The sequence below is a fragment of the Gadus chalcogrammus genome, chromosome 4, assembly GCF_026213295.1.
Source record: "Gadus chalcogrammus isolate NIFS_2021 chromosome 4, NIFS_Gcha_1.0, whole genome shotgun sequence".
NCBI classification, from domain to species: domain Eukaryota; kingdom Metazoa; phylum Chordata; class Actinopteri; order Gadiformes; family Gadidae; genus Gadus; species Gadus chalcogrammus.
The window spans coordinates 36,626,029-36,636,589 of record NC_079415.1 but is presented as its reverse complement, the minus strand read 5'-3'; the positions used below and the strand labels follow the sequence as shown (position 1 = coordinate 36,636,589).

The following is a 10,561-nucleotide window of genomic DNA, read 5'->3' as shown; positions in this document are numbered from 1 at the left end:
CTATGAGATCGAAAAATATGAATGGGTTTCAATGGAGGGAAAGTAATTATCTATCTTTATATGCCCCGGATTACATGTTTGAGGATTTAAATGATAATTTTTCATGTCAAGAGTTTGACCGTTTATTGTGCAATTGTTCAGTTAAAGGCTGTAGAGAAAACACAATGAGAAAGACTACACGTCTCGTACGTGACGTCACACTCCCTGCGACTATATATAGCCTATAGCCTACTTCATCCTGCCCAACAATACGGGCAGGATCTAGACCGAGCCTATAGCCTACTTCATCCTGCCCAACAATATGGGCAGGATCTAGACCTATAGCCTACTTCATCCTCCCCAACAATATGGGCAGGATCTAGACCGAGCCTATAGCCTACTTCATCCTGCCCAACAATATGGGCAGGATGTAGACCGAGCCTTTAGTCTACTTCATCCTGCCCAACAATATGGGCAGGATCTAGACCAAGCTCTACGATCTGTTCAGCAGCAGGCGCGTGTCAATGCCTAGCCTCTGCGTTTGAATTATGGAATGTTGCATTTTTAATGTCTACAAATATTCTAGACTAGAGAGCCAATCAATGAAACCTTATGCGGAATCAGATAGATGCTGAAACGTGCTTTGCACAGCAAAACACGTTTCAGAAATCAGCACATTAATATATTTATGGATTTATATTATATTTATTCAAAACAAGACACATTTGTGTGTGGATCAGAAATGTGTTTGTGAAACTTATGTTTGTTTATGGTTTTATTTTAGATTTATAAATACAGATTTCCATTTGTGTGTGAATTGAAATGTATTTGTGAGAGTAATTTATATATAAATCACAAAATACATTTGTGAATCTTTCTCTGTGCATTCATTATTAATGAGACTGTTCTGACCCCATAGATTTCCTCTAAATAACGGAGGAACGTGTTACATAAAATAAACTTTATTGTTCTCATATCAAAGTCACACCAGACATGTCCATAAATGGCACTTCCTTGTGAATAACAGACATTAATATACCAACCCAAGGGATTATAAATAACAGGACGAGTTAACACGTGTTAACCATGAACCAGTTTTAACCATGAACCAGACTTGACCTTAAACCTTAGTTAACTTTAAACCAGTTACTACCTTAAACCTGTTTAAAAGTTCACAGCCTTTAACCATGAAACAATATTTATCCTTAAGTCAGTTTAAACCCCAAAACAGTCTTAACCCTAAACCAGTTTAAACCCCGAAACAGTCTTAACCCTAAACCAGTAGCCATGTGAGGTAGGTAGCATGTGAGTGGCATGTATGTAGCGTGTATGTAGCGTGTGATTAGCGTAGCCGTTAGCATCAGCTCCAGGAGACGAAGTTGGCGGGGAAGATGCCGGTGCGGCCGTCGGCCAGCCGGCCCTCCCACCAGTCGTACTCCGACTCCGTCCTGGTTACCACGGTGATGCGGTCGCCGGGGGCGATGCTCAGGTCCCCCGGCTGCTGGCCGGTGAACGGATGTGTTGCCGTGACGACCAGGGGTCCGCTGGGCCCCTCTGGACCCGGAGCCCCTCCTTATCAGGGAACAGATCATTAATGATCAATTAGATTCATATTGGTCATTATTAACTGTGTGTGTGTGTGTGTGTGTGTGTGTGTGTGTGTGTGTGTGTGTGTGTGTGTGTGTGTGTGTGTGTGTGTGTGTGTGTGTGTGTGTGTGTGTGTGTGTGTGTGTGTGTGTGTGTGTCACCTGCTGCATTGGGGGGTTTGTAGACCGAGAGACTGGGGTATAGAGTTGGTTTGGCTGCAACACATTAAGGCTCATTGTTCGGCAGGGAATCACATTCAAGCAGGATAAGAACAACATGTTCTAGATTACCATCAGTGTTGGGGATAACGCGTTACAAAGTAACGCGTTACAGTAATGATATTACTTTGGGATAACGAAGTTAAGTAACGTATTACACTAAAGATATCGGTAACTACACTACTTTACCAGACTATAGTAACGCGCTTTGCTGCGTCACCCGAGCCGTGTTTGCCTGCGTGTAAAGTTCTGATCTGCTGTGGTGCGTGCGTGCTGCCTGTGTGTCTGCAGCGCCTGCTTGCTTCGGGAGTCGGCACGTTGCCATAGCGTTCGATTTGATTGACGTAGCTGCTTGTGCGAAGGAGTGTTTAACTGTTGGAGTGCAGAAGCAAGTGCCACAGAAATACATTACCGGGCTGGTTGCAGGGTTCATGGTAGAAGACATGCTTCCCCTGTCGACTATTGAATCACCCAGATTTAGGAAAATACTAGATAAAATACCCGTGACTTGCAAGCCAAAACATTTTCCCATTACCTGAAAGAGTTATACTGACATGGAATCTAAGCTCAAAATAATTGTAGTCCTCCCTGGATCATGTGTCCACCACCACAAACATTTGGTCCGCCAACAAAAGTTACTTAGGAATGACAAAGTGCACTGGATAGACAGCATTACTTTAAAACTTGAGAAGGCTGCTCCTGCCTGCAAGAGGTTGAGAGGAAGACACACGCTTGCGAAATAGATCAGGTTCATTCAGCCGTTGGACCACATAAAGTAACAGCAGGCATCACTGCCGCTTAAGTGCATTTCTGTTTTAATTGTGTGGTATAAAGTGACCTTTTCATATTTTTCATTGACCACTTTCCCAAAGCCTGTGTTTTGAAACATGTGCGTTGCTACTGATTGACTTCACCAAAGCCTACTTTATCCTGTTCATCCATTTTGTATACATTTATACAATAAACACTAAGTGATGATAGTGCTATGATGTTTGTCCATGTATCTACAGTAAATTGAGAAACGGGAAAGTAAAGTAATAAGTAGTGACGTTACTTTTCAAATGCAGTAACTAGTAAAGTAATCTCATTACAATTTACAGAAGTAACTAATTACTTTGTTTGAGTAACTACCCCAACACTGATTAACATCAACAGGTTAGTACAACATGTTGTTCTAGATTAACGTCAACAGGTTAGTACAACATGTTCTTCTAGATTAACATCAACAGGTTAGTACAACATGTTCTTCTAGATTAACATCAACAGGTTAGTACAACATGTTCTTCTAGATTAACATCAACAGGTTAGTACAACATGTTCTTCTAGATTAACATGTTGATATTACCTGGGGGGGGGGCGCAGTAGCTGGGGGGGCGGCTCGGGGCTCTGGGCCTCGCTGGGCCGGCCTGGAGAGAAACAATCAATATAGAGACCAGCAGCAGAGTAACAATCAATATAGAGAGACCAGCAGCAGAGAAACAATCAATATAGAGACCAGCAGCAGAGAAACAATCAATATAGAGAGACCAGCAGCAGAGAAACAATCAATATAGAGAGACCAGTAGGCCTGGAAAGAAACAGTGTGTGTGTGATACCTTGAGTGTAAACCTCGGTGTACTGGTCCAGGACCAGTACCCTGAGGTACTATGTGTGTGGTACCTTGGGCCCCAGGTGCTTGCTGGTCCAGGCGTCGGTGTAGGCGTCGGTGTACTGGTCCAGGACCCGGTAGAGGTCCTGGACCAGTACCCTGAGGTACTATGTGTGTGGTACCTTGGGCCCCAGGTGCTTGCTGGTCCAGGCATCGGTGTAGGCGTCGGTGTACTGGTCCAGGACCCGGTAGAGGTCCTGGACCAGTACCCTGAGGTACTATGTGTGTGGTACCTTGGGCCCCAGGTGCTTTCTGGTCCAGGCGTCGGTGTAGGCGTCGGTGTACTGGTCCAGGACCCGGTAGAGGTCCTGGACCAGTACCCTGAGGTACTATGTGTGTGGTACCTTGGGCCCCAGGTGCTTGCTGGTCCAGGCGTCGGTGTAGGCGTCGGTGTACTGGTCCAGGACACGGTAGAGGTCCTGGACCAGTACCCTGAGGTACTATGTGTGTGGTACCTTGGGCCCCAGGTGCTTGCTGGTCCAGGCGTCGGTGTAGGCGTCGGTGTACTGGTCCAGGACCCGGTAGAGGTCGTGGCAGGCGGCCGGAGGCTCCACGTCTCCGTTCAGGATAGCCGACGCCCGGATCACCTGGGAGTAGAACCTGCAGCACCCGGTCAGGAGGTCAGACAGACAGGTGGGCAGACAGACGGGTGGGCAGACAGACAGACAGACAGGCAGGCGTACTTCTGGTTGGTCTCCTTGCGCTCTATGAGGCAGGACCCCTCCAGGGAGATCCCGGCGAACAGCCCCCTGGAGTGGCAGTAGGTGAACACAGCCGCTGTGCTGCGCAGGAGCACATCCGCCTCCACGTTCCTACAGACACACAGACAGGTGGTCAGACAGACAGAGAGACAGGCAGACAGACAGGTGCTCCTCAGGGCCACATCCGCCTCCACGTTCCTACAGACACACAGACAGGTGGTCAGACAGACAGAGAGACAGGCAGACAGACAGGTGCTCCTCAGGGCCACATCCGCCTCCATGTTCCTACAGACACACAGACAGGTGGTCAGACAGAGAGACAGGCAGACAGGTGGTCAGAGAGACAGGCAGACAGACAGACGGGTGCTCCTCAGGACCACATCCGCCTCCACGTTCCTACAGACACACAGACAGGTGGTCAGACAGACAGAGAGACAGACAGGTGGTCATTCAAAGACCACCAAACACACAGATATTGTGTTTGGCCTCTAAGAAGACCTATGTGTATAGTATATATATATAGTGTGTTTATGAGGACCTGTGTGTATAGTATATATATAGTGTGTTTATGAGGACCTGTGTGTATCGTGTGGTTATTGTATATAGTGTGTATAGTGTATATGAGGACCTATTTATATAGTGTGTATAGTGTATATGAGGACCTATGTATATAGTGTTTATAGTATATAAGAGGAACTGAATATAGTGTGTATATGAGGACCTGCCAATGGGCCCCACTGTCACGGTGCAGTGTGTATAGTGTAAACAGTGTGTATACAGTGTGTATAGTGTATACAGTGTGTATAGTCTATGCAGTGTATAGTGTATACTAGGGCTTGCCCAAATGCCATTTTTCAGGCTTCAAATACTCGTTGGTTTTTTCCGAGCGAATATTCGAATACTCGTTCCAGAAATACACACCATCAAAAACAACATTATTAATACCTATATACTCCCTGGAACCGATTTTGACAGTATCTGCATATTTTGTTGAAGATTTAATAGCTTTTGAACGTTAATTAGTAGGCCCGAGTAAGTTGGAGTTCCTTAGTTTTTCCCCGTTGAAGCGAACAGCTGTCGTTCCGTTCCATATCAGCTGTCCTCTGCCATCTCAGCCGTTAGGGGATCTTTTCAATGCATCCTGGAACGTGCATCTTTTCAGGGAATTTGTACAATAAATCCATAACAAATACCGAATATTGATTGTCTTATGTGGCCATATTATATCCATTATATTGACCGGGTATTCCCAAGACACTCACGCTCTGCAGCAAGCCAGTCACAGTTGATTGGCGCGGCGCTGTACAGCGAACGTAAACAAACAACTAAGCTAAGGTTAGCATTTCGCTAAGCATTACTTTTCCTCCCAAGATCCCGCTAATGTTGTGTTGTAAAGTAAAGGGAAACATATCTATTCTTCCTCGACCTCTCTCGCTTCTCTGCTTGGTGTCGCTTATAGTTTGCCTCCCTCGCTCTGGTAACGTCAGGCACGTGAAAAAAAAAAACGAAGCTCAGAATACTGATTTAAGCTTTGAATACTAATTTTCCGAACGAGTATTTGAATATTGGAATAATTCGGGCCAGCCCTAGTGTATACAGTGTGTATATAGTGTATACAGTGTGTATATAGTGTATATAAAGTGTGTATACAGTGTATACAGTGTATACAGGGTGTATACAGTGTGTATACAGTGTGTATAGTGTATATACAGTGTGTATAGTGTATATACAGTGTGTATAGTGTATAGACAGTTTGTATAGTGTATACAGTGTATATAGTGTATACAATGTATATAGTGTGTATACAATGTATATACAGTGTGTATAGTGTATAGTGTGTGTATACAGTGTATATATAGTGTGTATAGTGTGTATGAGGACATGCCCATCGGCTCCACTGCCACGGTGCAGTGTGTATACAGTGTGTATAGTGTGTATACAGTGTATATACAGTGTGTATAGTGTGTATACAGTGTGTACAGTGTGTATACAGTGTATACATAGTGTGTATAGTGTGTATGAGGACCTGCCCCACTGCCACGGTGCAGTGTGTATACAGTGTGTATACAATGTGTATAGTGTATACAGTGTGTATAGTGTGTATACATAGTGTGTATAGTGTTTTTCTGAGGACCTGCCCATCGGCCCCACTGCCACGGTGCAGTGTGTTTAGTGTATACAGTGTGTATACAATGTGTATAGTGTATAAAGTGTGTATAGTGTGTATACATAGTGTGTATAGTGTTTATGAGGACCTGCCCATCGGCCCCACTGCCACGGTGCAGTTCCCTCCAAGCGTCAGATTCCCTCCTTTAGTGAAGGCATCGACCGCCCGGCGCTGGAGCAGGATGATCACCAGGTCCGAGACCTGCATAGGGACCAGCTGTGAGAGACCAGAAGACCAGGGACCAGAGACCAGACCAGAGACCAGACCAGTGGTTAGAGACCAGACCAGGGACCAGAGGTAAGAGACCAGGGGACCAGCTGTGAGAGACCAGAAGACCAGGGACCAGACCAGAGACCAGTGGTTAGAGACCAGACCAGGGACCAGAGACCAGACCAGAGACTAGACCAGGGGCCAGAGACCAGGGGACCAGCTGTGAGAGACCAGAAGACCAGGGACCAGAGACCAGGGGACCAGCTGTGAGAGACTAGAAGACCAGGGACCAGTGACCAGAGACCAGTGGTTAGAGACCAGACCAGGGACCAGAGACCAGGGGACCAGCTGTGAGAGACTAGAAGACCAGGGACCAGAGACCAGACCAGAGACCAGAGGTTAGAGACCAGGTGACCAGCTGTGAGAGACCAGAAGACCAGGGACCAGAGACCAGACCAGAGACCAGACCAGAGACCAGAGGTTAGAGACCGGGTGACCAGCTGTGAGAGACCAGAAGACCAGGGACCAGAGACCAGACCAGAGACCAGTGGTTAGAGACCAGACCAGGGACCAGAGACCAGAGACCAGGGGACCAGCTGTGAGAGACTAGAAGACCAGGGACAAGAGACCAGAGACCAGTGGTTAGAGACCAGACCAGGGACCAGAGACCAGGGGACCAGCTGTGAGAGACCAGAAGACCAGGGACCAGAGACCAGGGGACCAGCTGTGAGAGACTAGAAGACCAGGGACCAGTGACCAGAGACCAGTGGTTAGAGACCAGACCAGGGACCAGAGACCAGGGGACCAGCTGTGAGAGACTAGAAGACCAGGGACCAGAGACCAGACCAGAGACCAGAGGTTAGAGACCAGGTGACCAGCTGTGAGAGACCAGAAGACCAGGGACCAGAGACCAGACCAGAGACCAGAGGTTAGAGACCGGGTGACCAGCTGTGAGAGACCAGAAGACCAGGGACCAGACCAGAGACCAGTGGTTAGAGACCAGACCAGGGACCAGAGACCAGAGACCAGGGGACCAGCTGTGAGAGACTAGAAGACCAGGGACAAGAGACCAGAGACCAGTGGTTAGAGACCAGACCAGGGACCAGAGACCAGGGGACCAGCTGTGAGAGACCAGAAGACCAGGGACCAGACCGGAGACCAGACCAGAGACCAGAGGACCAGCTGTGAGAGACCAGAAGACCAGGGACCAGAGACCAGAGACCAGACCAGAGACCAGACCAGACCAGGGACCAGAGACCAGAGGTTAGAGACCAGGGGACCAGCTGTGAGAGACTAGAAAACCAGGGACCAGAGACCAGACCAGGGACCAGAGACCAGAGACCAGAGACCAGACCAGGGACCAGAGGTTAGAGACCAGGGGACCAGCTGTGAGAGACCAGAAGACCAGGGACCAGAGACCAGACCAGAGACCAGTGGTTAGAGACTAGACCAGGGACCAGAGACCAGGGACCAGGGGACCAGCTGTGAGAGACCAGAAGACCAGGGACCAGAGACCAGTGGTTAGAGACCAGACCAGGGACCAGAGTCCAGAGACCAGGGGACCAGCTGTGAGAGACCAGAGACCAGAGACCAGACCAGGGGACCAGCTGTGAGAGACCAGAAGACCAGAGACCAGACACCAGAGACCAGACCAGACCAGAGACCATGACACCAGGAGGTTTGGGGTGTGGGTGTGTATTTGTGTGTCTGTGTGTGTGTCTGACCTCGACACCGATCTCGAAACCTCCTCCTAGACCAGCAATGCCGATGGCAGACGGAGCGGACCAGCCTACACACACACACACACACACACACACACACACACACACACACACACACACACACACACACACACACACACACACACACACACACACACACACACACACACACACACACACACACACACTAGGAGCTATGCTAATACTTGTTGTCGAACACCACAAACAAACTGAATTTATTTATTTGACCTTTTTTATTTGACCTTTAATTATTCAGGAAGGTCCCATTGAGATATAATATCTCGTCTTCCAGGGAGGCCTGGCCAAGATACCCGTCAAGTACAGTTACAGTACAGAGATGAAAAAAAACACAGACGGACTGACAAGCAAAGCATAAGCAAACAAATCCATTTGAAAGTGTTAATGAGACAGAGAGAAAGCGAAACAGTGACTCTGTTCTATCAAAGTTATTAAAAACATCCATGAGGCCATTAACTTCAGATTTATTATGTTCTGAATGTCATTCCAGGCGTATGGTGCATATGAGCAGAAGGAAGTCTTACCTCATTCTGCACGTATAGCTGGGATGTTTAAGACCAATTAGTTTAGCGACCTAGTGCTGCAAGCACTTGTGTAATGTGTTAATAGACTACAATGGTAGGGTGGAAGTTTACCAACCAATGCTTTTTCAATAAAAAATTAGAACAACTTTTCCTGCTGAGTGAAGGTGAATCCATTTGACCGTATCAAATACGTACAGCTGCATGATACACTACATCCAACTCTTTAAAAAGGAAACGGGAACATGCCATTATATAACATGTCCCCATAATCTAAAATAGGTAGGAGGGTTTGGACCAACCTTAACCTGACAGCATAAGGGAAGCACTTAGAATGTGTAGACAGACAGACAGGCAGGTGGGCGGAGAGAGAGACAGACGGGGAGACAGAGAGACAGACAGACAGACAGGCAGATGGGCAGACAGACAGTCTTACGTCTGTCTGCGAGGCGCGCGATGACGATGCCGCTGCCGCCCCGGGCGGTGATCATGAAACCGGCCTTGATGACGGTGATGATGGCCAAGCCCTCCGCCTTCGCTATCACATGAGCTAGCACACACACACACACACACACACACACACACACACACACACACACACACACACACACACACACACACCTTAGTCATATACATACTAACAAATATTTATCTATACATACTAACACACACACACACACACACACACACACACACACACACACACACACACACACACACACACACACACACACACACACACACGTAAACACTTCTCCTCACCTGGGATCAGTTTGTCGGCTCCGGTGCGCGACGAGATCTCGGTGAACTCTCGCAGGATTTTAGCGGCTTTCTTCGTCTCCGACTTCAAGCTGGTTGGAATGGGGTTGTTCACTGACACACACACACACACACACACACACACACACACACACACACACACACACACACACACACACACACACACACACACACACACACACACACACACACACACACACACACACACACACACACACACACACACACACACACACACACACACACACACACACACACACACGATCAGTTGTTCCCATTCAACTCCACCGACCGGTTTGACCAGAGAGAAGAAGGAAGGAGAAAGAGAAAAACAGATAGAGACACACATAGAGAGAGACAGACAGACAGAGAAACAGACAGAAACAGACAGAGAGTGACAGACAGACAGAGAGACAGACAGAGAGACAGAGAAACAGAGAGACAAAGACGGAGACACAGAGAGACTCTACTTACTGGTGACGGTGTACCGTCGCCTAGGTCTCCCGTGCCGTATGTCACCTGAGCAGGTGAGCATCGCCCCCAAACGCGCGGGCCCGCTGCTGCAGGGACTGCCCGCACGCTGCCGGTGCGCAGCCCCGCGCCTCACATCGTCACCGGGGGGTAAAAACGGTGCGGGCGAGCCGGTGAAGACGTGAGGCAACGCGTTCATACCGGTAGAACTACGTCAGCTACGCGTCATGGGGGGATCAGCGGGGACACGAAAGGCGGCCAACGGCAGGCGCGGCGCGGACAGCTAGAGGGCACGAGGTCCAGCCGCGCGTTCCCGGCATTGTTATTGTACTGGGGCGCGGCGCCGCGAGGCCAGTCGAACAGGTCTTCTCGCGGTTATTGGCGCGATGCATTTCATTCATTCTGTCTCTCTCTCATCCCGCCATCCAGTGGCGAACTTAGCCCTTTGGGGGCTCCAGGCGAATTTGGGGGCCCCTGCATCTACCGGTCTCAGTACCTTATATCGCATAATGAGATACT

The 10,561-nt window shown here is 48.4% G+C and overlaps 1 protein-coding gene across 1 annotated transcript; it reads right to left on the bottom strand.

Annotated features, from left to right (window-relative positions):
- Positions 1–481: 481 nt before the first annotated feature.
- sh3yl1 (SH3 and SYLF domain containing 1) lies at positions 482–10,155 on the bottom strand. The gene is made up of 12 exons (XM_056588491.1): positions 10,046–10,155; positions 9,554–9,664; positions 9,228–9,341; positions 8,235–8,299; positions 6,389–6,501; positions 4,116–4,244; positions 3,874–4,032; positions 3,666–3,716; positions 3,444–3,531; positions 3,130–3,190; positions 1,728–1,781; positions 482–1,551 (listed from the first exon to the last, which is right to left on the bottom strand). The coding sequence occupies exons 1-12, from the start codon at positions 10,104–10,106 to the stop codon at positions 1,340–1,342; spliced, it is 1,218 nt and encodes a 405-aa protein (XP_056444466.1). The 5' UTR covers positions 10,107–10,155; the 3' UTR covers positions 482–1,339.
- Between the last annotated feature and the right edge of the window lie 406 nt (positions 10,156–10,561).

What these genes read in the sequence shown, in the direction of transcription:
- sh3yl1 (XM_056588491.1), bottom strand. Translation starts at nt 10,106, where the DNA reads ATGCTCACCTGCTCAGGTGACATACGGCACGGGAGACCTAGGCGACGG. An exon ending in AGCCGACAAACTGATCCCAG is followed by an intron (nt 9,342 to 9,553) that starts GTGAGGAGAAGT and finishes TGTGTGTGCTAG; the next exon opens with CTCATGTGATAGCGAAGGCG. An exon ending in GCAAGCACCTGGGGCCCAAG is followed by an intron (nt 3,191 to 3,443) that starts GTACCACACACA and finishes GTTTCTCTCCAG; the next exon opens with GCCGGCCCAGCGAGGCCCAG.